We start from the raw sequence: 27,863 nt of genomic DNA on the forward strand, positions 1-27,863 counted from the left end.
TATGTAACTAAGGTCAGATAACAACGGAAAAAATTGTCCTGTTAATTTCAAGCAGTCCCCAGACTTTTGGTATAACTTTCGTAAGAAAATGCATTCGATGATACTACTGATCAACGTATTTCACTTTTCGTTTCACAAAAGATAGAAACTTTTTTTAGTTAAGAAATAGATAATATAGACTTGCTCTATCGGAATTGATTGGTTGGCTCAAAATAAGATTTCTAAATTATGATTCCAAACCGATGCAGTTTTTCGCCATTTGTGAAAGGGCTAATGAGCTTTGACTGAGTAGGCAGGCAAGTATACAGTTTACACTTTTTTTTTTTTGATGAGAAAAGTAAAGCTTTTCAATTGATGAACTTAGCAAGAGTACATCTGATATGTTCTGGAAAGTTTTCCAGCCAAAAGACTTGACTTTCAAAACCTAGAGCTATCTTTGCAATAGAATGAGCAATAGAGTTACAGCTTCTAGGGACATATGACAGCGAGGACACATTCTGATTTTCCAGATTTGCTTGGATTTCTGCAATTTTCCACTCAATTTCAGTCTTGCTGATCTTTTTCTTTAAAGATAGGTCCACCACTTCCTTTGAATCGGACTCAATAATTATTGGGAAAACAGCTGCTTGTTGGGCACTCTGAATACCAAACAGAACAGCTTCAGCCTCCATACACGCCACATCTCCCCTATATGGAGTTCCTTAGACTGCTGCAGCAACAACCTTACCTACAGAGTTTCTAATGACTACCCCCAACCCTGCCTTTTGGTTTGAAACATTGATTGCAGCATCAACGTTGACTTTATAACACCCCTTTGGAGGATTTGCCCATTCTAGTTGACTGATTCTGCTATGGCCTGGAGAATTTTGTTCATTTGGAACTTTTATTCGCCTGTATGATTCCACCATAGCAATTGCTCTGGCCACTGAATTTTTTGGATCTTCATCCTTTCCTTCAAACACCAAACGATTCCTAGAGTACCAGATGGCCCAGCACACCGCAACAACAAGCTCCAGCTCATTCTTTTTTCTCTTCACAGTTAAATCCTGCAGCACACTCAACATGTCTTGCCGAGCTAATTGCTTTACATCCTTATAAAATTCAGTCAACTTTCAAACCCTTTTTGCTGCCCTGCACTCTAATAAAGCATGGAAGACATCCTCTCCTCTGCAATTACATCTTTGGCAAAAATAATCCTTCACCACCCTCCTCCTCCATAGATTTCCAACTGTAGGGAGAAGATTTTGAGCAGCCCTCCAAATAAAAATCTTGACTTTTTCTGGAAGATCCGTAGCCCATATCACCTCCCACCTTGACTTGGTAACATCTGAGCAACTTGGATAATTTTGGAATTTTTGCTTAACAGCCAATTGATACCCACTCTTCACCGAGTAAATTCCGTGCTTATCATATTTCCAAATGAGAAGATCCTGCTGGGGAGTTTTTGGGAGAGGGGTTCTTGTGATCCTCTTTGCAATATCCATTGGAAAGTGCTGGAAAACCATATCTTCCTTCCATTGGTGACTTTCATCAATAAGGTCAGCAACTACAGTTTCAGGAGGTAGATCTGGATTTGGAACCAAACTGGGAAGCTGATGGTTTTTTATCCAATTGCTACTGGAGATTAAAACCTGACTACCATTGCCGATTCTCCATCTTAGGCCTTTATGGAGCACCTGCCTACCCCATAATATACTTCTCCAAACAAAAGAGGGGTGTGAACCCAATTTCGCATCCATAAAACCAGAATGCTTAAAATATTTGGCTTTCAAAATCTTTGCCATTAAAGAGTCAGGGTGCTGCAGAATTCTCCACCCTTGCTTAGCAATTAAGGCTTGGTTAAAACTAGAGAAATCTCTAAAACCCAATCCCCCCCTTATCTTGGCGTGGCACAACCGTTCCCACCTTATCCAGTGAATGCTTCTTTTTGTTTCAGAGGAACCCCACCAGAAACGAGCAATAGCCTTCTCAATGTCATCACAAAAGCTATGAGGGATCTTAAAAACACTCATTGCATAGGCTGGCACAGCCTGAGCAACAGCTTTAATCAACACTTCTTTACCCCCATTGGAAAAAAATTTGCTTTCCCAACTAGATAACTTGGTCAAAAGTCTCAGCTTTATATTATTAAAAAAGCTAGTCTTTTTCCTCCCCACCATAGAAGGTAAACCAAGATATTTTTCATGTTTTGAGACCACATTTAAAGCAAAAATTCCTTTGATTTCCTCCATATGGCTGCTGCTTGTATTAGAGCTGAAGAACATAGAAGATTTCTCATAATTAAAAACTTGTCCAGAGGCTGCAGTGTAGCAATCAAAAAGCCTCTTCAAATTTTTGCAATCAAAGCTAGAGGCTCTTGAGAAAATCAGACTGTCGTCTGCAAAAAGAAGGTGGGTGACTGAAATGTTTTTGCTGAATCTCAGACCATGGACAAGGTTTTGATGTTCTGCATGCACCAACATATTAGAAAAAACTTCAGCACACATGATAAAAAGGTATGGTGAGAGGGGGCAGCCTTGTCTTAGCCCTCGTTGGGGATGAATTAGCCCTTTTGCCACTCCATTTATCAGCACAGAAAAACTTGCTGTAGAAATACAGTTCATTACTAAATTTATCCATTTTTTAGGGAAACCCAGCTTTTGCATTACACCCTTAACAAAAACCCACTCAATGCGATCATAAGCTTTGCTTATATCTACCAGACCCTCCCTATTTCCCTTACTCTGCCTGATTTTGTTTAGGCACTCATATGCAATGATAACATTATCGGTGATAAGTCTACTAGGGACAAAAGCACTTTGCATTGGGGAAATAATGTCATCTAAAATTTGCTTAAGCCTATTAGCCATTGTCTTAGAAACAATTCTATAAATGACATTGCAAAGACTAATTGGCCGGAATTCCGACACTTTCCTAGGCTTTTGGGTTTTTGGGATCAAAGCAATAAAAGTATGATTTAAGGGTGCTAGGTTACCTCCCTCGTTTAGAATGTGTAAGCATGTTTTGAAGACTCCCTCTTTAACTGAGCTCCAATGTTTCTGAAAAAAGGCTGCAGGGAGCCCGTCTGGACCTGGTGCTTTTGTAGGGCACATTTGAGCAAGAGCTCCTTCTACTTCCTCAGTTGTGAACGGTTGATCCATAAACTTTCTCATATCCTCTGTGAGCTTTGCTGGAACAGTTTCAAGGGCTGCATGTAGTTGGCTCTGTGAAGGGTTTGTCGTGGTAAAAATATGGGTAAAGTAGTCACAAATCAGCTGCTCCACTTTGTCATCTTCTTCAATCCACTTGCCATTTTCATCTTCCAGCCCACTGATCCGATTTTTTTTCTTCCGAGCTGAAGCTTTTGCGTGAAAAACCTTCGTATTTCTGTCTCCCTCTTTTAACCAATCTGCCCTTGATCTTTGCTTCCAAAAAATTTCTTCATCTATCAAAATATTGTCAATCTGATTTTCAATCCTTTGCATCTCCTCCCTATTATCAAAGTGGCTAAACTGATTTTTCATCTCTTTTAGCTTATTTTTGAGCTGCTTCAGCTTCTTATCTCTTCCATTAAACTCTTGCTTGCTCCAAATTTTTAAATCAGCCAAGGAGTCTTTTGACTTTCTCCTGAACAACTCAACCGGGTTATTCTTGGTCCAGCAACTCCCATCCTTCCATTCATGCTTTACTATCTCCCTACATTTTTCGTACGGACTCCACATATCTTCGTAATGGACTCTATGAAAAGTTCTCCTCATATACCGTTTACCCTTACCCTTTTCCAAGACCTCCATCAAAATTGGAGTGTGATCAGAACTCCAAGAGACAAGATGCACAGCTGCTTTCTCCTGGAAGTAGTTTCCCCAGCTACTATCACACAAAAACCGATCCAATCTCTCCTCAATGATATGGGAACCAGCCCTTTTATTTGACCATGTGAAGGGGTAACCAGAGTAACCCAAATCCCGTAACGCACAATCTCTAATTGTTTCCCTGAAATCATTAACCCTACTCACACTTTTTTCTTTCCCACCAAGCTTCTCATTTAAATTCAGCACTTCATTAAAATCACCAAAACATAACCAAGGTAGCGATGTTAAAGCAGCTAACCTTCTCAACAACTCCCAGGTGTGCCTTTTTTGATCTGATTCTGGGTGCCCATAAATCCCAGTGCATCTTCAATAGCTTCCATTCTCACTATGAACAACAGCATCCACGTGGTGGTTGCTGAAGGATTTTACCTCTAACGTTACCTCCGAAGTCCACATCATAACCAACCCACCTCCCAAACCTTTCCGACTGACTTTAAAGCAATTTTGGAACTGTAATCTTCTTGCTGTATTTTGCATTTGCTTAGGCATCATTTTTGTTTCGCAAAGAAACAAAATTTGAGGCCTATGCTCCTGCACCATTTGCTGGGTTTCACGGAACGTTCGAGCTTTGCCCAGCCCTCGAACGTTCCAACTGATGAGTTTCATGGTTGTCGGCGGGGCTGACTCCCAGCCTCCGCCAATGTCTCTTTCTTCTCATTTTGATCCTTCGCCCAACCTGCACTTTCTTCATTTTCAAAATTCAACTTCGTTCCTATTACAGGAACCTTCTGATAGTGAGATGGACGTTTTTCAGTTTGTGAGCTGCTAGTTTTGTTCTTTTTTGATCGCGGGCTCTCCCAATCCATCGAACTAGCAAGCCTTTTGGAGTTGGGCATCCCCTCCTTTGCCCCCACGATGTCTTCCACACTTCGGGCTTGGAGTTTCCATTTTCTTTTTTTGGGCTTTATTCTGTCTTCTCTCGGCCCATTGTCTACATTCTCAATTTTCGACTCCATTTGTGATGTCACCTCAGTTGTTTTTTGAATTTCAACTATAGTTACTAAAGCCCCTTTACTATCATCAATAACCCGCACAAATTTTCCCGCTTTTTCCAGGCTGGAGAGCTGTCCATTTTCCAAATTTTTGTTTTGATTTCCCGCTTCCCTCTCTTTTTCTTTCCCGCCCATACATTCTGATCTCATATCTCTTTCCCGATGCACTGTGCCCTTGTCAGCTGCATCCATTTTTTCCTTACAGCTAGCTCCTAGCCCACCTTGCTTTGTAGCATCATGCATTAAATGTCCTTCTATAGCCATATGGTCTCCATTCTTTGCAATATCCAAGTTATCCAAACCCGGGTTTACTTGGGCCCCGTCTGGTTCTTCTCTTTGACCTGATTCTGCTGGTTTTCTCTGCCCTTCTGGTTCTCCATTTCGCCCTAAGTCTGTTTTTGTGGGAGTTGAAAACCTTTTTTGGAACCCGCCTAAATCCGTATCCCATCTATCCTTTCTCCTGCTTTGTCTTAATTTTTCCGTTATGGTGATTGCTCTGAGCCATGGGCCATATGCTAGTTCATCTTTTGATTGAGATATGTAGTGGGCACATTCCCTATATTGATGGCCAATCCTCCCACAGCAAAAGCAAAAATCAGGCAGCCGCTCATACATTACCCTCATGGGGATATCCTCTGCATCTTCTTCCTCTTGTTCTAACTCAATTATCTTCTTCAAAGGCTTTGATATATCCACCGAGATTCTCAATCTTAAAAATGGGCCTAAGCATTCCCCTGCATCATCTGTGTCTACTTCTTCTACCTTGCCAATCACTGCCCCCAATTGTGTTGCCATCTCCTTGGACATACACATAATAGGCACGTCATGTATTTGTACCCAGAAAGAAACTTGACTGAAGCTTTGCTTCTTGATGTCTCCTATTCCAACCGGTTCAACAAGCACAATAAGAGCTCTATCGAAATGCCACGGACCACCCACCAGTATGCTTCGTTTATCCACCTCAGATCCGAATTTGAACATGAAAACATTATCGCCAAGCTTCTCAATTTTTACCTCACGAGAGATTTTCCACACCCTGCTCATTGCTAACTTCAAACCTTCTATACTCACTTCCCTCGTATGAAGAACTTTACCAATCAGACAACCTGCCACGATCTTCTCCCCCTTTGCTTTCATACTCCTCTTGAAAGAAAATCTCCCTTCTTCCTCGTCACTTAACTTTATCGCTCTACATCTTTTGATTAAATCCTCTGCATCCATCTAATTTTTGAAAAAACGCACACAAAAAAGACTGAAATTGCTTGTTTTCCAGTCGCTACAACTACTCCAACCAACCAAACAAAACAAAAGGAGACTTTAATGCTGAAAATCAATAAAGGCTGCTATCAAGGAACTTGAAAAAACAAACGAAAGAGGAAACTAAAAAAACCACTCACTCTCAGGAGTGACTAATGAAAGTCATGACGACTCTGTACTTTCTCTCATCCTTAGTTGTTTTCAGAGAAAAAACGTAAGGAAAGAGACTCCCATATCTGTTCAGCAATAGACTGAGAAGAACAGTATACAGTTTACACTGGCACTTTAAAAATCAGCATGTGATGGCAATTCTCCACTTCAAGGCTCAACTATAGTTGGCATCCGTGAAGAAAATTGGTGGTTAGCAAGTTTCTACATCCATCAGTTGAATAAAACGATAGAGCGCTGATAGATGCCCCGGGTCAAACCCCGGGTCAAGCCCCGAAGCTTTAATAAAACAACACCGTTTTATTAGTTTTTTTAGGTCGTTTTAATTTTTCTTAAAACAACGTCGTTTTGCTTGAGCATTCCAGCTCTGTATCAAACTCATCTTTCTCTTGTAATAAAGAAACAGAAAACTCATCTTTCTCTTTCGATTTTTCACTTCACCACAAAACCCAACTACATAACCCCAACTGCAAAACCCTTCAAGATCTATGTGTGTGTTGAGCCTTGAAATTCTGCTGTCTCTGTTATTTATAATCTCTACTACTTCATGACAGTCCGATTCAAGCAACACATAGGTTCCCCCCACTCTCAAAGCAACCTGCAATCCCCATTTCACAGCCGCAGCTTCAGCCATTGCCACGTTGCCAAAGTATCTAGAAGTGTTAATGGCAGCAGTTATACAATTTTGGTTCCCGTCTGTTATTACCACCCCCAGCCCAGCTACCTGTTTCTCAGCGTTCACTGCAGCATCTACATTTACCTTTAGCCACCCATTTGGAAGAGAATGCCCCTGGTTTTCCTTAGCCTCCCTTTTCTGATTTGGCCTTAACCCATCATACTGGCTGACATTTTTAAGAGACTCCACAACTGATTCAACTCTTGCTACTAATCTGGAGCCTCTTGTTTCCCTTCAAAAAGCCATTTATTCCTAGCGTTTCATATCACCCAAAGTAGAGCTGCAATTGATTCCTTCTCTACAATTTTTTTGCTGCTTTGTCATATCTTCCATCAATCTAATTATATCATGGAATTGACCTTCTGGAGGGCTCCCTTCCGATTTGAAAAGAATCGGAATTTATTACTGATTGTGGATTGAGGACTTCGAATGGCTGTGCTGCACTTAATCGATAAAGGAAAGGGGCTTGGCAAAACGGTGCGTTTTGCGGGTTAATAAAAATGGTGCGTTTCATTTTCAGGGTTTGACCCGGAGCAAATTTTCCAAAACGATATCACACAATGAACTCAGTCTCAATTCTACCATCCAAATCCACTGTATTCAACAAAATTCACTTATAAAGTTCATTTTGTTTCTATATGAAGCTTGAGGTTAAACCTATTTGTTTTACATCCCTTATCGATGATCCTTATCATAACAAAATCAACGTACCAAATTGGAGAAACAAAATGGTCTGAAGCAGCCAATTAATTTTATGCATCATGTCCATATGATAGACGACAATTCACTAGTAAAGCCAATTTAAACGCACATCTTCTTAGCAAGCCTCGTCAAATGCTATAAAGAGAATTGCCAAAATAACGGGCAAATAAAAATTTGAAGTTGTAAGAGAAGCAAGATCTATTGGATAAAGCAAAAGCATATTAGTCAAAAGAGTCCTGCCTAGGGTACCCCCCATAAATACAGCAGTCAGAAAGAAAGCAAAAAAGCCATCTCTAAATACTACTTCATCAGACCAGCAATATACCAAAAGCTGAAGAAAATCAACCCGGAATTAGACCCCACTGATCCAACAGTCTCCATAACCATTTGCATTGCTGTCTTCAACTGAGAAGAAACCTACAGTGAAGAAAACCTGAAACAACCAATTCTCAAAAGAATTAGGAGAAAGGACCCACTAGACCTTTAAAACACTTTTAACTCTGAATGAATACATGAAGGCTATAAGTAATTTTTAGTTTCTTAAAAGCTTACTTGGATCAGCATTGATTAGCATAGCAGTCCCACCAAAGGCACAGGTCCCTCCATTTCTCTTGGTCTTCTGCCAGTAACTATTGAAAGCATAAGAGGCATGGGCAACAACAGTGTCAGGATAGAAACAGTTCCCATGAGGCATGATCTCTTCACAATCAGCACCACCTTCACCACAGGCATAGTCCATTGCCTCCTGCAAAGTATCAGCTGGCACATTTGGCTTAGCTACACACCACAGCCTCTGTACCACCCCTACAGCCGCCGGCGCCGGCGCTACATTATAATCTATAGGGTTACAGGGAGGGAGTTCAGGCGCCATTGAGAAGGGCATTGGTGGTGGAGAGTCTGAAGGGAAAGAAAATGGAGGCGGAGAAGATGAAGGGAAAGTGAATGGCGGGGGAGCAGCAGAAGGGATAGCAAATGGCGGTGGAGAAGATGAAGGGAAAGACAATGGTGCGGGAGCAGAGTAAGGTTGTGGGGACTGAGGCGTTTTGGCTGCATGGGCAGGGATAGAAAATCCTATAGAGGAATGAATTGGTGTGATTTCTGGTAATGGTGTTGGTCTAGCTGGATATGGGTTTATAATCTTGGTGTCAATTACCTCTGCTGAGAGCTTTCTACTCGTGGGTTTTGTTCCTTTTGGGTTTTGGATCAGCACATTGATCTTGTTGACGGTTAAAAATCCAAGCTTTTTCATTGATTCTAAGTAAGAAGACGCAAAGATGGTAGTTTTATCAGACAAAGGAGATAACTTTGGAGGTGGGATAATGGAGTAAGTGGAGTTTGCGGTGTGAAGAAACTGTAACAGAGGTTTAATAACTTGCTTAATCAAATCGTCTCTGAAGAGAGTTAAATCTGGGATAAAACAGCTGGAAGAGAAAGCAGGGGAAACTTTGATTTCATTCTCCAAACCCCACCTTTTAAGAGAGTGATACATGTTCTTGAGAGATGGTAAAATTAGACCCAAGTTGTGGTCTTGCTGTTTTTGGCAGAAAAGATTGTTACCCACAACAATGGTGGTGATTTTAGTAGCTGGGTAATGGGGCAGAACATAGGTCCTCAGCCAGCTCTCAGCCATTATAACACTGCTAGAGATTTCATCGAGGTTTTTTTCACTCACAGGAACTGCTAAAGGAAGACCAGAGTGAGATGCTGCTGGAAGAAGCTCTGGAGTTGAGTCATAGACATAAAGAAGTTCAATAGATTCTTGGCCTGCACCTGCCAGAAAGACAAAAGAAAAACTTGCATTAAAGACATTCATTCTCCGTAAAACAAAAGTAAGAAGCAACACAAGTTGATGAATGATGCTTAGTTGCTTACCAGTGAACCCCAGGAAACAAAGAAAGAAGATGTGGAAGAGCCACAATAACTTCAACATTTTGGTTGTAGACTCTGGGCAAGAGAAAAATGTAAAATCTTGAAGACAGTTTGCACTCTTTCAACTATTAAGTAACTTCATAACAGAGAAGTTATGAATAGTGAGTTGAGGGGTTATGAATAGTGAGTTATAGAACCCTGGCTTTTACGAGTTTCTCTCTCTCTCTCTCTCTTTATATACTGCAGGTGTTTATGCATAGTGAGTTGAGGGGTTTTAGAGTACAAAAGAAGCCATTTGCATTTTGCTTTACTCCTGTACAGGCTACACACTGCACATTCTAAAATACTTCAACTTGAAACTCAAAAATCATTTTTCACAAAAAAAAAAAGAAAGGAAAGAAAGAAAGAGTACATAAAATTATTAAAATAATTCTAATAAATTGTACTCGATATTAACCTTGCAAATGTTACATTGAATTTAACTAGACTTGGCCACCAAGAATAGAAAATGGTCATTGTTGGGCACCTGAATATCGGGACGCGTGGAGAAAGAACAAAAAGAGCAAAAGACTGTGCATTATTGGTGTGGGAGCTGTGATTTTTGAAGTACCCAGCCCAAGAGCCCAACATACACACACTGACACACACTGCACAAAATAAAACAGTAATAATAAACGACTAAAACGAGAGAGAGGGAGAGAGAGATAGAGAGTGTTTAATCGAGGTCGTCTTTTGCTTTTCATGAATCAGACAAGATAATCACGAGACCACAGGTGAGGGGTCGCGACTTCCCTTAAGAATACGACGTCGCATTTTCATTTATAACGTTAGTGTCTATGTATTTTGGCCTTAACCTTGCCGTTTGTTGGGCAGGCAGGGAAGGGCATCTTCAAAAGGGGAGCAAGTGACAATAATGAGAGATGTAAGTTACCATTTGCCCTTCAAAAGTAGCAAAATGTGAGACTGAATTCGTACGAAAGGCACAGGTCCTGTTGGGGCCCACGTATCAGAAGAAAACAAAAAGGATTAGAGATTTTGGGGCCCACCAGGACAACGAAACTAGCATATCTGTGGGACCAGATGATCAATCAGACGACTGATATTAGTTAGACATTTCCATCAATGTGTATGATTAGATATCTTCGGCACCACACCAGAATCACTATTCAATAGTATCGGCCGTCCGGCTACTTTGGTTTCTTTCTCATCTTTTGCGACAATAGCATTTTGATTGTTCTTGTTGATGCTCTGCCTCATGGGAAAAGGGGAGCTTTCTGTTTATGTTTGACCAGTACTTATACCATTCCAAAACATTTGATTGCTCTATCGGATTCCGTGAAGCCAAAAAAACAATTAAGAATACTATTATTATTGTTCATCTAATTATTGGTCTCACTCGTAGCTAGATTAAAAAAAAAATTAATGCACAAATTCTAAATATAAGTTAAATTTTTACAAGGAAAAATAAAATTGTAGTCTGTTATTGCTAAATCATTCTCAATTTGTAGGAAAAATGACACTTGGACGTCTAAGAAATTGAACAAATAACCACTCATGTTGAAAAAGAGACATACAAAGCTGTGACTGCTGGCTAATTCCCTTAATTTGTATGAAATACTCATTTTTTTTTTGTTTAAATGAATTATTTAGCCTTTTGACTACTAGGAAATTTTTTTTATAAATTTTGACTTTATTACATAATGACAGTATGACACTCATTTAGTATTATATACTTTAAATACGAAAATACAAATATAAGCACTTTTAATACTATAATTTATATGTATTTATTAGGTTAATAAAAACAAAATAGAGGTTTCACGAGGATAGAAGCGTGATTGAAGGAAATTACACGACCAAATTAGGCATGATGAGTTGAAATCTTATCACATCCAATCATCCATCATGGCTCTCACAATTGACATCCTCAAGTTTGGTGACAAAAATGCAAAACTACTTTCATTTATGTTTTATTTTTTCATTATCTATAGCCCGATATCAGCAACACAACAATAATATTAATTAAGAGGCCTGTAAAAAGGAGATCCAATGGGAGAAAGGACCTGGAAGCATGGCAACAATGTGCCTAGAGAAAACCTTGTCTTGTAATTTTTATAGCTAGTTGATATAATAGATGTAAAACATGCATGCATGTGCTACGTACACCTTACTTTAAAAAATATAACATAGGAAACCAAAAAGATAATAAAAGAAAAAGGGCATGTTTGCCTTGTGAGCTAGAATTGCATCCGATTAACCAAATGGGAAAGAAAAAGTTATCGTGGGCCCATTCCACAATTCTAAAGCAACTTACGAAAGACCTTGCTACTATTTTCTCAAGTGAAATGCTAAGTTACAATAATTGTAACATACATTTTTTATGTAAACCACATAAATTATGGGTTTTATAATTTTGTGTGGTTCACATGAGGGATGTATGTTACAATTATTGTAATTTAGAGGCTCCCTTTTTCTCAAACATATTCTTGGTGCTCACGGATGCCAAGAAAATCTGGATCCGGCGATTTTGGCCGTGTCCGTAAATTTTCAAAAGATCCGGATTTTAAAAAATCTGGATCTATATATATTAAAAAAATATAGATTTAGAGTCTAAAATATAAGATCTGTGCATATATACATGCAAATGCATTTAGAAAACTAGATATCTGAATTCATATTATTTTATAATTAAATTTCAATTGAAAAATATATAAATTAAATTATTTATTTAATCAAATTATTTTTGTAATATGTATAAGCATAATGAACTCTATAATCTTCATTGAATTTGAAAAATACACTAAGAAACTAAAAGAATAATAATAATAATTAAGGAATGCTGTAATGAATCAGTTTACCTTAGATTTTTTTAATTGTTTATGTTTGATTTATGTTGTGGAATTTTTATTTGTAGATTTATGGTATTGTGTATGTTATTTATGTTGAATTGTTGATTGTTGAATTATAATTGAATTTCATTTGATATTGTTAGGTCAAGTTTTTGAATTTAAAATTATATTTGAATTTATTCTTATCCGGATCCAAATATTTGAAAAATCCACATACAATCAATGTAGATATCTGGATCCGCATATTTTTTTTGTGGATACAGATATCAAAACTTCAATGTAGGTTCAGATCCAAATTTAGATTTTGTCATCCCTATTGTTGCTCGAATTAAAGAGTAACCACTAAAACTGGAATCAACTTAATTACTAATGACAAAAAATTGTTTAGAGGGTGTAATCGTCAATGTAAAGTTTGGATAAATCATGATAAAATATATATATAGATGCATGGGTCATATATTATCACACGTTGTTCGTTCAATTGCATGCCTATATTAGAACTAGGGCAATTTTCCTCTGAATGCCCAAAAAAGTTGAGAAAATTATGCATAAAAATCTGGCTGGTGGTACAAGACTACAAGTTGACTAAACGAGCATTGTGAAGTTGATGTGTGAGTTTTATAATCTGTTAATTGTATAAAGTAAAACGTTCGCCCAATGCATGGCTGCGAAAGCAAAACTAGATAATGCTTCGACGCGCGGTGTGAAATTTGATCACTGCCACTGGCCAATGCCATGCATTGCGTGAAATGTCGGCAACCCATAAACAAAACATGCATAATTCGAAGAGGTAGGGAGCTAATTAAAATAATTTATTTGATTTTGGCACCACTTTCTTAGAAAAAGAAAGAGAGATAGAGAAAGAAGGGTGCTAATTCTAACTTCGAAACTGTTCGTAATTTGGCCATTAACTGCAGTTTTAATTGCTGAATTAACTCATTTAATCTGCCATACGTAACTTGTCTTATTCGAAAGATCATTTGAAATAAAGGTGAATCGAAAATTTACCAGTTTAGTTATTCTTTCTTGGTTGACGGTAGGAATCAAACAGCCGAGGGAAATCCTGTGCTTTTTATTAACCTTATCATGAATAATTTAATTACATTATAGACGATTATTTTAATAATCTTCTCATGATGACAGCTATAAGGCCATGAGATATAAAGCACTTTATGATGATTATCATTCAATGATACATATAAATTGAACCACTAGTCGACATCAGACGTGGGCAAAAATAATTCCATTGGCAAATCAATTCGATCAGCAGAATAAGCCAAGGCTAATAATACTTCAAAAGTTGTCGGTCAACAGGAACTTTTCTAATCTGAAGTAGAAATTAATGGGCAATGGAATTTTCAAAAACATATATTACGGGCCATTTTTCTGTTTGTCATTTTACCAAATTCTTGATATAAAAACAAGTAGATCAGCTTCAATCGTTATTAGTACATCGAAATATCTGTTAAAAGTAATGAATATTTCTGTTTCTTGAAGATTTTTGGTATTTGTTTTCTTTCTTGATTCCTCAATAAAGTTTGCAGAAAATTTGACTTCTTGGATTGTACCGCCGGCCCAATTTGGCCAGAAGTTCATTAAATGTCGATCCGTGCTAGAAATTCAACTCCGACCGTATTCTGATTGGACATTGGTAAAGTAAAAATGTCATATTCGTAAAGTAAATATATTATTAAAATATTAAAAAACATATTTTAATATATTAAATTTTATATTTTTTATTTATAAATATATAAAAATATGTGTTTTTTTAAATTTATTAATAATATTATTATTTTTAACAAAATGAATGTGTCGTTACTTTATGTATTGAAGATTCCACCAAATGACCTACACCCAACACTTCAATTACAAATTTTTTTGAAGTAATATTGTCAAACACTATCTTTAAAATATTACAAGCAAAATCCTTCTTCTTCTTCTTTTTTTTTTTTTTTGTAGTAAGCACCGGTTTGGTAATGTTGTAATTTTTAAAATAATTATTATTAGTTATACTATATAAATAATCAGCTGTGAAGAGAATTGATTTAACGTTTAGTAAAATTTATTTTTAAAAATACTGTGAGTTTTAAAAGTAGTCGTATATATTTGATAAATCTTATTATTAAACTAAACTGAATTAGATATAATGTTGAATAAAATTTATTTCACACATTTATAAACATGTATATAAATATTTTTATTGTGTATGTGTAATCATTGATAACTAAAATAAATATTTTACATTGTTAATTTTTATTCTTTTTATTTTTTATCTTAATGTAGTTGGTAGTAATAATTTCTTTAAAATTAAAGATTTTATGAAATAAGGATAGTTTTAGATTTTTTATTATTAGATGGAGTTATTTTGTCAAAAGTGATTTCTAAAAGAATTTATCAAATGATAAAATTAACTTTTATCTTTCCAAAATTATTTTTGAGTCTCCCAAAAACAACTCCAATTGCGCCCTAAATGCTTACATGTTTATAGTCAGTTATCACACTACCTTAGATGTCTAATCCAATAATTTAAACAGTTTTTTTATAGTTGGTCACTCGAATTTAAATTTTAAGAGGAATTGATGACTCAATAATTAATTTGATATTTGCTCACCCTTATGTCTTTTGAACAGTAAATTCACCAAAAGACTTTTCAAACGATATTTCACTTCTCATCTAAAGAGGCACATCAGCAATAATGGTTCTAAAAGACTTTTTAAATTAGATTGGTCAATAAAATTATCATTCTCTCTCTTTAATATTGAAGAATAACTTATATCTGTATACTCTTTTTTATATCATTATTATTGGAGATAAGTACTATAACTACATTATTGAAAAAAAAACAGAGGGTAGTTAAATTTGGTGAGAGAAGAATTTAATTAAAATGATATAAATTTATTTCATAATTAAAGAGTCTTTTGAGTTTTTTTTTTTTTAAACTTTTTTATTTGTCACGTAAGTAAATAAGTATTGAAAGATTAAATGTAAATAGGTCTTTTGGTGATGATTTGACAACACATATACCCCACACCTCGCTTGTAGCATAAAATCAATTCTATTGTAGGAGAAGATTTCTACTTAAATAGAGGTGCAGCACTTTAGCTACGCGAGACGGGCTCTACCTACTTTAAAAGGTTTACAACTCGAACAGTTAGAGATTTGATCTCCTCCTGTAATTCACAAAATGAATTTTGAGTGTAATAAATTGTAAAAGTGGAATGTCTATTTCAAGATCCTTTATTATATAGAAAGAAAGAAAACACAAGATTAGAGTGCTCAAAAATAGTAACATAAAGTGCATAAATGATTAAAAAAAATGATCCCATGTGGTTTAAGAGAAAGGATAATATTGTATTTACATAAGTGGCGGTGGCGACCCAAATGGCATATAAGGATGTCCATCAAAAGAAGAAAGGGATAAAAGAAAAAGCAAAAAAAATAAAGCAAATGCTTGCCAATGGCCGTGTGCGTGTTTCCCCACCCTAACAGTTGTGTGATAAAGAGACGGTCGGTGGATCAATCTTAGCCCAAAAAGCAAAGCATAAAAAAGAGCATAACGTTAACTTGGCGTCGGTGCAATTACATTTGTGGCCTTGATGCTCCCACATCTAGAATCCACATACTATCACTTATACGTTAATGTTACACTTAAATGAATGTTGATTATTATGCAGTATAATTCAAGTTTCCTCACCGTGTTATAATGGTGCATGATTGCGCGTTTCCATTGATCCCACCATCCAATTAAGTCAAACCTACCGCACAAGCAACCAAACAAGTTTCCAATTTTATACCTGGGATTCCTCTAGCATACGGATGAATTGGATGTACGACACAACTCTACCTAAATATAATAAATTTCGAGTTGAAATTTCAGTCTACCAATTCGGTGAGATCATAAAGAGTGAATTTTTGTAATTAATTTTCAAATATACTTAAAAGATATTTCTCGAATTTAATTCTTACAAACAAATATAAAAATTATTTAGGATATTCGAAATATGTAAAATTAACAAAAGTTTAAAATAAAAACTAGAAAATTGTTTTATACATATATACAAATGTATATTAATGTGAGGTACGGTCAGACGTTGTGGGTTCTTGTATCCGGGACTGCAGAGGATTGTGACCAGAACCTAAGATCGAGAGTGCTAAAGCAAGGCAATGGCCACAGGACTTAAACGGCTCTAAAGGGCAATTAAAGGAATATTGTGGAATTTATTTATATAACTGTCCCTCTTCTCGTTCTAAGCGAAAGAAGGAACAATTCATTATTGGACGGAAAAGGACATCAACGTGGTCCTTATTTTATTAACACTGCGTGGTCATCATCGTCCATTTATCTGGAAAAAAAAAAAAATGGAGGAGCACTAAAGTAGATTCTCACTGTCCACGCGTCATTCCTCTCACTTGTAACGATACTACTCCGTTTCGCGGTAAAAACTAAAAAACAGAAAACAAATAAATAAGGAGAATGAAGGAAGGGAAAATTTTTTTTAAAAAAAAAATGCGGCTACTGCTGAGTGCTGACTACTAGAGAGATGAGCTACTTGGAGCATCCAGATCTTGCAGAAAAAAGAAGCTTCCCTTCACATTCTCTCTCTTCTCTTTCTTACCAAACAAAATTTTCCATTTTCTGCAGAGCCCAAAAAAGATAAAGGAAAAAATAACACACGCAAGAGATGAATTTGGTGAAGGAAAAGAAGAAGATAACATCAACCCAGAAAAATTCACCATGAAAGCTTATCATTTGAACCTCTTTTTGATCCTATCATTGTCCATTTCCTGCATAGCAGAAAGTGACATTAGCATTGGCATTAGCAGTTCAATTCAGAGAAGAATTCTTCACCAGCCATTGTTTCCAGCAAGTTCACCACCACCAGGGGCTGAGCCACCGCAGTCGCCGCCGCCGCCGCCGCCTTCACCGGAAAGCCCAGACCAGCCCTTTTTCCCCGAGGACCCAAATGGACAAAGTCAAGATCAGAACCAACCACCACCAGCAACAACGCCTGCAACACCATCATCGTCATCAAACGGCAGCATACCAATACCAGCAGCCACACAACCAGCAAAGCCAGCCAAAAAAGTGGCAATTGCTATATCAGTTGGAATTGTCACACTGGGAATGTTATCAGCTCTTGCATTCTTTCTTTATCGCCATAGAGTTAAACATCCCGGAGAGTCTCAGAAACTCGTGGGAGCCAATTCCCAAGGGATTCAGGATGAACCCAGAGTGCCCCCATCAAGCTTTCTGTATATAGGAACTGTAGAGCCCAGTAGGACGTCAGTTAGTGAAGCTGCTGCGAATGGGTCGCCATATCATAAACTCGATTCTGTTAAAAGATCAGATCGGTACAGGCCAAGCCCTGAATTGCAACCACTCCCACAACTGACCAGGCCTCCTTCTCAGAATGAGAATTCACCGGCTGCTATGTCATCATCGGATGAGGAGAGTCATGACACGGCGTTTTATACACCACAATGCTCTTCTATCAGCAATGATGAATATTGCACGCCGGTTGTGGCTTCGTCCCGTTCAGTTCATGTTAACAACAATGGCACGGTGAATTCTGTTGGTCATCCTAATAATAGTTCTGTTCCTCATTCGAAAAGAACTTCACCTAAATCTAGGCTCGCAGCTTCTTCTCCAGAAATGAAGAATGTTATCATACCGTCCATCAAGCAACAGCAGCCGCCGCTGCCACCAGCACCCCCATCACAAGGGATGCCAGAAAGAGGGACAGAGCAGCCTAGAGCTGAGGATAGTTCACGAGCAAATCCATTCTCTCCCAAAAGGCCAAAATTTTCAGCGCCACCACCACCACCAAATATGGAGCTTCTTCGATCGTTGAATAGCAATTCATCCTCACAAACAACTAAAATTCCAGTTCCGCCGCCGCCGCCGCCGCCACTGTCAATACCAAGAAAAGTGGGATCTTCAGACACAATTGTTTCCTCGACGCCTGCTCCAGTATTGCCTAAGCAGCAATCTTTGTCTAGTCCAAACTGCCCTTCTGGTTGTGGCATAAGTAAATCTCCTGTGGAAGAGGTCAGTAAAAGTACAAGTACTTCTGAGAAGACTGAAGGGGATGGTACTGATGGAGCAAAGCCGAAGTTAAAAGCTCTTCACTGGGACAAAGTACGGGCAACCTCAGACCGAGCTACAGTGTGGGATCAGCTGAAATCAAGCTCATTTCAGTAAGTAAATATTTTTTACTTCTTCTATTTTCTGCCACATCTAATGTACAATTTCTGATCTTTGAGGGCATTTCGCGTGCTTGTAGATTGAATGAGGACATGATGGAGTCTCTTTTCGGCTGCAATTCAGTGAATTCAGTTCCAAAAGAACCTACTACAAGAAAATCAGTTCTCCCCCCTGTTGAACTGGAAAACAGGGTATTGGACCCAAAGAAATCACAGAACATAGCTATTTTGTTAAGAGCATTGAATGTAACGCGAGATGAGGTGTCTGAAGCTCTTCTAGATGGTAAGTAATGTTGCTATTTTCGATCTAAGTAATGTTGCTATTTTCGATCTATCATCATTTCTCAGGCTCCATGGCTTGCTTGGCAATAGGCAGTGCCAATGTGATTGGGGTTAATTTAACAACTATACTTATTATAGCATATTCACTTTCCAGCAGCCTTTCTTGACAGTTGATCGGTGCCAGAAAATTTGATTGAGCATAAATTGTTAGTTCATTGAAAACTGTCGGGTGCAAATAGGTCTATGGTAGCACATAATTGGAATAAAAAAGTACCAAGCATTGCATCTCCAAACTCTTAGTTCAGAACAGAAAAAGTGATGTCAAGAAATTCTAAAAATATAAATAGGAGTTAAATGCTTAATTCAGAAGTCATTGTCATTACCAATTGCTTAATTCAGAAGTCATTGCCATTACCCTTCTTAGTAATTATATGAAAGTTTTAGATAAATAATGATACCGGCATAACTGTGTAGCTTTTCATTAATAAAAACAAGAAAGGACACTCAGTTCACAACAATACTTTTTTTTTTCTTTTTCTTTTTTTAATTGACAAAGATACTTAAATCACAAGGGAAGATAATCAAAAGGTTTAAACATCCTCTATAACAACTTGCCAAGCATTGACAATGTCAAATTAAAAGATTGATATCCCATTGCCAACTCATATTTGCATTTATTTACTTTGAAATCAGAAGCATTATTCACAGATACTTTACCATTCATCTCGTGTTTATAAGTTAGCAACTCTTCCTAGTTCCTACATAAAATTTCGCCATTGTCTACTTCCTTTCTCCTGGATATGATAACTGAAATTTCTTTCTAGTTTTTTGTTCCTTATTGAAGAATTTGAATGAGCCATCTATTTCACCAAGAAAGAGAAGGTCAACTGGTACTCAAGTCTGAATCATTATACTGACAATACTACACTGATTCTTCTTTATCCCCAAACAAAGCATGACGAGATTTTGTTTGTTCTTTTTACTTTTTTCACTTGCAAATATTTCCTCTCCCTTTCTTACAGCATCCAAATTTCAAAACATTCATACACCTAAATTTTCTATGCTCCATTACTCCAGCCAATTATCTTAAGCTCCAGTGCTCTTCTACTTGTCAAAATAACCTGGGAAAACTTAGAGAAGCTCGCAGTAGTAGTCTCTGCCCTCATAACAGTGGCACAAACATTAAGCAAATGTAACATATAGAAGAAAATACAATTTCTTTAAATGTTTATTACGGTCTTTAGTTACATCCTTCGTTTCTAGTTTCTCATATAACATATGGCTTTTGGTGGAACAGGTAACCCTGAAAGCTTAGGTGCAGAGCTTTTGGAAACACTAGTGAAGATGGCTCCAACCAAGGAGGAAGAAATAAAACTTCGAGAGTACAAAGGTGACATCTTGAAACTAGGATCTGCAGAAAGATTTCTCAAGGCAGTTCTTGATATTCCATTTGCCTTTAAAAGAGTTGAGGCAATGCTGTACAGAGCCAACTTTGATGCTGAAGTAAAATATCTGAGAAAGTCATATCAAACTCTAGAGGTATTTTGGATGAAATTATGAATTGATAAGTTTAATGTCCTATTTGATCTCTACCAGTTGCCAGTTCTGACTTCTAGAAATTTAAACGTATAATCTTTGTACTTGTTAGGCAGCAAGTGAAGAATTGAAGAACAGCAGATTATTTCTCAAACTCCTTGAAGCTGTTCTCAAGACAGGAAACAGGATGAATGTTGGTACTAATCGCGGAGACGCTAAAGCTTTTAAACTTGATACACTCTTAAAACTAGTAGATATAAAGGGAACGGATGGGAAGACAACATTGCTCCACTTTGTGGTCCAGGAAATTATTAGAGCTGAGGGTGCAGATACCAAATCTACAGAAGAGAATGTTGAAAGCAAGAACTCTATGAGGGAGGATGAGTTCAAGAAGCAAGGATTGGAGGTTGTGTCCGGGCTGAGTAGAGACCTCAGCAATGTCAAAAAAGCAGCTGGAATGGACTCAGATGTATTAAGCAGCTATGTGATGAAGCTTGAAATGGGGCTTGAGAAAGTCAGATTGGTTTTGCAATATGAGAAGCCAGACATGCAGGGGAAGTTCTTCCACTCAATGAAAATGTTTCTGGAAGAAGCTGAAGAGGAAATTGCAAGGATCAAGGCTGATGAAAGAATGGCTTTGTCACTTGTGAAAGAGGTTACTGAATATTTTCATGGGAATGCAGCAAAGGAGGAAGCACATCCTTTCAGAATATTCATGATTGTTAGAGATTTCCTTGCTATATTGGATCATGTCTGTAAAGAAGTTGGAAAGATGCAGGATCGAACAATGGTGGGTTCAGCTAGATCCTTCCGGATATCAGCAACTGCTTCGTTACCGGTGCTCAACAGGTATAATGTGAGACAAGATACCAGTTCGGATGAGGACAGCTCTTCTCCATGAAATTGTGTGAGAACAAGAGAACTAGTTGACCACTTCCTCATTGTTTTAAATTCAAGTAGCTGCTCGATATATAAACCTTCTTCTTCTTCTTCTTCTTCTTCTTGTTTTTTTGGTGGAGTCCAAAGCATGATAAGGAGCTGGGTGACGGAGAAGTGAAAGTAATTTTTAAGGAATTTCTCATTATCAAGATCCCAAAACACAGAGAGGTTATAATTAGTTCAAAACTACGATTTCTTCTGGAAGGAGAGGTACATTTCGTATGGAAAGACACAGACTAGCAGTCTCCAGAGGCCACATACATCATACAATAATAAGGAGAACAAATTGTGGGAAAGTTTTGCCAAACGGTAGGGCGTTAAGGGGCATCTTCATTCATACTAGACCGCATGTTGCATAGCTTTGTGAAGATGGCGTCGGTGTAATGTTTTAAAAGGAAAAGAACAAACAGAATGCTTTTTGTTCACTTCCAACACATAATTACATATGAAGGTAGGTTTCTTCATTTAGAGATCAAAATGTTATTCTGATGTTACCTATTAAGATTAAGGCCGTGGTCGGCATTTATTTTATTGTTATCAATAATAATATCAGTCCTTTTATTTCTAGCATTTCCTAGGATTTTGGTTTCAGATTTTTGGTGGGTGTATATTATATAACAATAAATGTCATGATTTTTAAACATGTTGTCCAAGTTTTTTTTTTTTTTTTTTTAAGTTTACACACTCCCAGAAATAGAGATGAACACCAAAATAACTCAATGCATTACATTGATGGCCAAAACCTTTTCAAATAACATTTTCATGGGAGATTTCATTTCATTTTCCCACAAGTGCTTCAATTTTTTAGGACCTTTAAATGGTAATAGTGGTAAGCTTCTATTAGAATAAAATGCATGAGCTATCAATCAATTAAGGATGACAGAAAAAGTAAATTGAAGTAATTTTAAAATATATATACTTGAGAAGGATAGCTACCCAGTCTACTTCGAATTATTTTCATTTTCATTTCTGATTGCCAAAACCTTTTGTCGAACGTAACAATAGGCAAGCAGATGGGCTTTTAATTTATACGAACAGTAGGCGAGCCGCTAGGCGCCAGCATTAGTGTTCTAATGCCAAAGTATGGAAAAACGACAACGTTTCAGTATTCTCAAAGACTAAAAGCATGTTGACCGATGTAATTACCTCTCCAAAAATTACTTTCAAATCCTAAAATACTTTTTGTGTACTTTAAAACACTGTAAAAATATAAAGAAAATGAGTTTCGATTATTTGAGAATATTTCTAAAAGAACCAAAAGGACACACCAGACCATGTCCTCAATAAACATTATTATAACCTTTTGTGGCCCCGTTGATCCCATTACTCACATTTCCGGTTACTTCACATGGTAACTTATATGAGTTATATCACATCAATTCATGTCTTTATAATCAGGAAAAAGTTCAAATCAATTAAAGTTTTAGTTATATTATATCATCATGTAACATATATGATTCTTCCACAACCGTTGGATTTTTATTCAACGGTTGTGGAAATAAAATGATATATAATTTTAAATTTTTACAACTATTGAATTTTTATTCAACGGCTGTAAAAGAATCATGTATCTTATGTGATAATGTAAGAAGCTTTAGTAACAATCTCCATCAATTTATTCAAAATACAATTAATAATTTCAATAATTGTCGATATGTCCGAGTGGTTAAGGAGACAGACTTGAAATCTGTTGGGCTTCGCCCGCGCAGGTTCGAACCCTGCTGTCGACGCATTTCGATTTTGTTTCTCTAAACCGTCAACAATAACGGAAGCACATTTAATTTGATACTATTTAACACTCAACGTACATACAAGAAGCTTTAGTTCAAACCAATTGAATCAACACTGTGATGTTCATGAACTATCAAATTTCATTTTCATTGTTCTCAGAGATCCAAGAAAAAAAAAAGAGAGAAAGAAGGTCTGAGGGTGGAAGTGATACTGTGATTTTCATATTGACATACATAGAAAGAGCGAGAAATACATTCGCAACCTTCTGATTACATAATTCTAGAATTAAGTCTGCAATAACAGCAATTAATTTACAATTTGAAACCTAAATACAGGACTATTAGCAGTGAATCATGAAGGGCTAGCCAGTTCCTCAGAAAAAAAATTGGTTCCTCCGATTCTCTTTGTTCTTAACATCTTTTCCACAAGCTTCTTCCACTTTATTTCATCCTTTTTGCTTTGCTTCTTAATCCTCTCCTTGAAATTCCTGTAACGAAAGTTTCCGCATATTAGTTGAAAGTTTCAAGCAGCGTCACATATAGATAATCACGTGATGTATTTCCATCATTTTGGAAGCTCACCTGCAAAGAGGAACCCTGCAAACATCTGAATCATCACAGAGTCTAGAGTGTAATTCCAACAGCTGCCACATTCTCTTGCAGTGGCTGCATTTACCGGGGATTCTTAGCCGGCAACCAGCAAAATGGCGGACAAGCAATTCCAGTCCCTTACAAGCCGTATAATTGCAAGGTGCCTGGTCCTCTTTGAAATCTTTATCATGTGGACCAATTGTTTTGCAACCATCTCTACATATATGAACAAGAGCTTCCATGGCCTCATAAAGTTGCAAATAGATCTTTCTCTCCTTTAGCTTTCTAATCCTCTCCTTTTGCTTCTGAAAATATATACATATTCAGATCAGTGGGAGAGGGATTAACATAACAAGCTGTTTCTGATATCGAAAAAGAAGAGAAAATGCTTACATGATCTTCATCTAGCACAGATTCCACAAGTTCTTTTTCAAGCACCGGGTGGCTCTGCATCATGGCTTTCCATCCTTCAGAATCAGAAACAACCTTAAAGTTCTTGAGGATCATGCGATGGCAAACGAGGCTAAGCCGAGGGGCATCACACAACAATGCCAGCTGGAAGATGTCAACTACATTCTCCGTTGACAGCAAACCATGCTCTAGCTGCCGCTCACACTCCCGCTTTAGCTGGGGAACCACAAACACGTGAGATAGAACCAACAGATGCAACACATAATCCTCCATATCTGCTTTCTCAGAACTACAAATGAAATACCAATAACGATCAGCACAATGGTAGAGCAATTTTCACAACATAACAGAAACAACAGCATAGCTATCTGGAGGTTATCTTCACATAGGTAACTCTACCAAAAACAGGCGACCTCTACATGGTTGCAAACGTCTTTCTGGTATCGCGTGAGTTTAATATATTAACCCTATTAGTTCAGCAAAAGTGTGCTTTAATTACCAGGATGAGTACAAGAATCTTATGAAAACTCGAACTGCATCCTGTGGGACTCCATGGATGGAGAGAGATCGCCACCGCCCATGACCTTTTGATTGATTCAACATCCCTTTCATCACAGGAGAAGCCATACCCTGTTGGCAAAAATCACAAAATTAACATTATGAATAAACTAAGGTGTTTAAGGTATTACCTAGATGCTAACAAATTGATTTTGTGTCTGTCAGATCACTGACTGTTTAACAACCCAATCCCAGAAGTGAAGCAAACATCTTGTTAGTTACATCTATATCATAAGCTTTGTACTGTTGTTGCGTTTGTTTGTAAGGTTTAAACGGCATCGACAAAAAGGAAGAGTTTTGGCTATTTAGATCATTGGCCTGCAGTTCGGATAACAAGCAAGTCTATATTTAATTCCTATAGAAGGAAAGGAATTCTAACACTTAGTTGTGTGATTAGATTCACTGTAATTTTACTCTCATTTAACAAAGATGGAATGACAAGACTTACAAGAACATTAGCATGTGCATAGATGATGCCATTGTAATCAGTATAAATGGCTACGTCGGCTTTATAGCCCGAATCGAAGAGGCGCTCCCACAAATCCTTTGCTGCAGTGGATACACTGCTGTACCCTCTTAAAGGCAATCCATTCATCACGAGCCCCTTTTGATGATAACTGGTTGCTGGACCAGGTAATGGAGGTGCCGCTGGAGCAACGCTCTTGGAAAGGCTCCCCTCGTAAGCATCATCCATCTTCATATAAAGTTTTTAAGATCCTTTTCTGAAAAATTTAAAGCACAATGAAAATCTATCAGTTTTTGGCTCAATATCAGCGCATAAGAACTGTAAAGAGTTCTGTAGCTTATACGTTCAAACAAAGTTAATCAACACATTACAAGCCTCTTACATCCCCGGTTAATTTTTTTTTTTATATAATTATTATTTTTGATCGCATCCATGGTTATATTAAGTTGTCTTTTTAATCAGTCAGCACACCCCATCACATAAATATCCAAATTCAAGTTCTGAGTAATAATTTAACAGAATGGAAGATTTATACATTGGATCTTTTGATCAACCTGATTCTGATCCTATGTTAAGGAACTATTCGTCGCAAAAGATTAAGCTTTGAGAAAGAACCAAACAATCATTTTTAAATTATAATATCATGTTAAAGAGACAACAAAGAGAAGAATGCTTTTAAGTTTTGCTTGGAATTTGTTTTATGCTCAGTAAATTAATTATGTATCCTCTGCAGATGATAATTTGCATAATACAAAACTCTCCTCATTTCGAAGAGGATGAATGTGGCAGAGATACGTGTACGATAGATCCAAAGCATTCAGAACAGTCAGGCAACAATATTTTTGAATCATCAGATTGTAACGATCAACAACCTAATAATTCGTTCCCAACTTGATAAATCAATAATGGCCCGTTCTTCAGATCTGACCATAATTGATATCGGTGCCCGAGGCTATGACCGACCACGCCTCAAATTTCTCTGTACACATAGAGCATGTGAGACAGAAGTTACCAAAGTAATTTTTGAACAGAAATGGCTTAAATCTTTAAAAATCAATGAAATTACAAAACCAAGTGTTCAAGATATGGCTGTCTTCCTTAAACATTAACATCTGTCAGTGTTAACCCAATACAGACTATTTTTCTTGATGCAAGTCGAGAAAGAAACAAATGAAGCCCCTCGAAGGGCATCTAAAACATCCCATAATCATCATTTTCAGAAGCATGGTTTCTTGTTCTATTGTCAGGATTCTAATAACAACGATAGAACAAATTTGTCATGTTCAGGACCGTAGATTCAATAAAGGATTGCATTTACGTATATAATAATTTCCAGCAAACTTTCCAATCAAAGATCGATAAAAATCATAATATGCATGGGAAATCATGGTTGTATAATCAGAATCCAACCCAAATCATTAGATTCAAAAGGAAATGATACACACCCAGAAGCACCTACCTCTGTTATATTGATCTTCAAGGGGGAAAAACAAACAAACAAACAAGATTCACGTTAATGCGCAGCAGCCCCTTTGGAATTGAAGCTGGGCTAGTTTCACTTCCTTCCCTTAGAAATTAGAATCCCCGGCTCAAAAATAACGGCTTCGCTGACAAATGAAATAAAAAATTTGAGCCAATGAGAAGCATCTATCATCAGCAGCTGACATATATATATACATAGAGAGAGTTGGGGTCTTGATAGGCACAAATGATGTCGGTGTCGCTCGTTTAGTTGAGGTACACAAAAGGACAACTTATGCAAATTCATTACAGCTTTATTGATTATTTATTTGCCATTCGACATTGGTTTCGGCTCCCAAAAAAATCGGTTCTCAATGCTGAGTCATGGCCACATTAGAACCGTTAATAAATTCGATAATTGTTGTGATTCTCATTTGGTAATTTTATCTGTCAAAAAAAAGAAAGAAAGTTACGTGCCGTCACTCGGTTTCCCGCTATTTCATCTAAAACTTCAACGTCCCAAACGATCCTAACGGTCTCTATCTATCTATGTCATGGGCGAGACGAGATCCTCGCCCGTTTGGATATTAAGATATTTTCAAGAGCGCGACACGAAATGATTGCTGAGTTGCTGACTTTTTTGTTTGTTTGTTTTGTTTTGTTTTGTAGTTTCAGCAGCCGATCACGACTGTGTTTTTCCAGCTAATTACTGTCTGGCATCCCGTGCAAATTCTTATCACCACTTATCACATGATCGGCTACGATGGAGTTGTTCCACCATAAAACAAACTTATTAAATGATAACCACACGATTATATGTACAATTTATTTTTTTTATTATTTTTCACTTTGATCTATGGTCAATAAGCATTGTTCTATGGTCGAGCAACTCTATCATGGTTGCTGCCTTTAAAATTACAAATAAAATTACCGCAAACCTATTTTTTAAAAGAAAATTTGGATAACCACTAGAGCTAGGGGTGTCAAAAAAGCCCGCCCGGACCGGACCCGGCCCGGACCCGGCCAATCCGGTCCGGGCAAAACCCGGACCGCATGCATATAAAAACCGGATCCGGGTTTGAAATTCTCAAACCCGGACATTTCCGGGCCCCGGTCCGGGTTCAACACAAAAAACCCGGAACCCGGACCGGACCCGGTTTTTTAATAAATTTAAAAAATAAATATATTATATATAAATATATAATTATGAATTTATGATATGTTAGATGTTATTTAAATTTATTGTGTTGTTGAATTTAATTTATTTATTTTATATATAGATTGAATGAGTTTAAGTTAGAAATTAGATGAATTTAGGTAT

General features: G+C 37.2%; 5 protein-coding genes and 1 non-coding gene across 7 annotated transcripts; 2 read left to right on the plus strand and 4 right to left on the minus strand.

The window, feature by feature from the left end:
* Window positions 1-347: 347 nt before the first annotated feature.
* LOC127903738 (uncharacterized) lies at window positions 348-1,064 on the minus strand. The gene is made up of 2 exons (XM_052444416.1): window positions 723-1,064; window positions 348-638 (listed from the first exon to the last, which is right to left on the minus strand). The coding sequence occupies exons 1-2, from the start codon at window positions 1,062-1,064 to the stop codon at window positions 348-350; spliced, it is 633 nt and encodes a 210-aa protein (XP_052300376.1).
* Window positions 1,065-6,590: 5,526 nt separating this feature from the next.
* Window positions 6,591-8,039, minus strand: LOC127903739 (uncharacterized). Its single transcript, XM_052444417.1, has 2 exons — window positions 7,972-8,039; window positions 6,591-7,176 (listed from the first exon to the last, which is right to left on the minus strand). Exons 1-2 carry the CDS (start codon window positions 8,037-8,039, stop codon window positions 6,591-6,593), a joined length of 654 nt encoding a protein of 217 aa, XP_052300377.1.
* LOC102607677 (glucan endo-1,3-beta-glucosidase 12) lies at window positions 6,666-10,127 on the minus strand. Its single transcript, XM_006466411.4, has 3 exons — window positions 9,519-10,127; window positions 8,199-9,416; window positions 6,666-8,079 (listed from the first exon to the last, which is right to left on the minus strand). The coding sequence occupies exons 1-3, from the start codon at window positions 9,574-9,576 to the stop codon at window positions 8,048-8,050; spliced, it is 1,308 nt and encodes a 435-aa protein (XP_006466474.2). The 5' UTR covers window positions 9,577-10,127; the 3' UTR covers window positions 6,666-8,047.
* A 6,705-nt stretch (window positions 10,128-16,832) lies between these two features.
* On the plus strand, window positions 16,833-21,895 carry LOC102607386 (formin-like protein 6). Its single transcript, XM_006466410.4, has 4 exons — window positions 16,833-18,562; window positions 18,649-18,851; window positions 20,148-20,389; window positions 20,499-21,895. Exons 1-4 carry the CDS (start codon window positions 17,100-17,102, stop codon window positions 21,285-21,287), a joined length of 2,697 nt encoding a protein of 898 aa, XP_006466473.2. The 5' UTR covers window positions 16,833-17,099; the 3' UTR covers window positions 21,288-21,895.
* A 1,078-nt stretch (window positions 21,896-22,973) lies between these two features.
* On the plus strand, window positions 22,974-23,055 carry TRNAS-UGA (transfer RNA serine (anticodon UGA)). The gene has a single exon. It is a non-coding gene; the product is annotated as a tRNA-Ser (tRNA).
* Window positions 23,056-23,178: 123 nt separating this feature from the next.
* On the minus strand, window positions 23,179-26,907 carry LOC102606909 (BTB/POZ and TAZ domain-containing protein 4). 2 transcript variants are annotated; one of them, XM_006466409.4, is made up of 7 exons: window positions 26,541-26,907; window positions 25,954-26,060; window positions 25,064-25,337; window positions 24,557-24,687; window positions 24,040-24,346; window positions 23,638-23,951; window positions 23,179-23,543 (listed from the first exon to the last, which is right to left on the minus strand). In XM_006466409.4, exons 3-7 carry the CDS (start codon window positions 25,313-25,315, stop codon window positions 23,408-23,410), a joined length of 1,140 nt encoding a protein of 379 aa, XP_006466472.2. In that variant the 5' UTR covers window positions 25,316-25,337; window positions 25,954-26,060; window positions 26,541-26,907; the 3' UTR covers window positions 23,179-23,407. The 2 variants fall into 2 exon arrangements, with proteins under 2 accessions (XP_006466472.2, XP_006466471.2); XM_006466408.4 differs by lacking the exon at window positions 25,954-26,060 and having other exon boundaries at window positions 26,541-26,906.
* Window positions 26,908-27,863: the final 956 nt, after the last annotated feature.

Source organism: Citrus sinensis, chromosome 7 (genome assembly GCF_022201045.2).
Source record: "Citrus sinensis cultivar Valencia sweet orange chromosome 7, DVS_A1.0, whole genome shotgun sequence".
Lineage (NCBI taxonomy): Eukaryota > Viridiplantae > Streptophyta > Magnoliopsida > Sapindales > Rutaceae > Citrus > Citrus sinensis.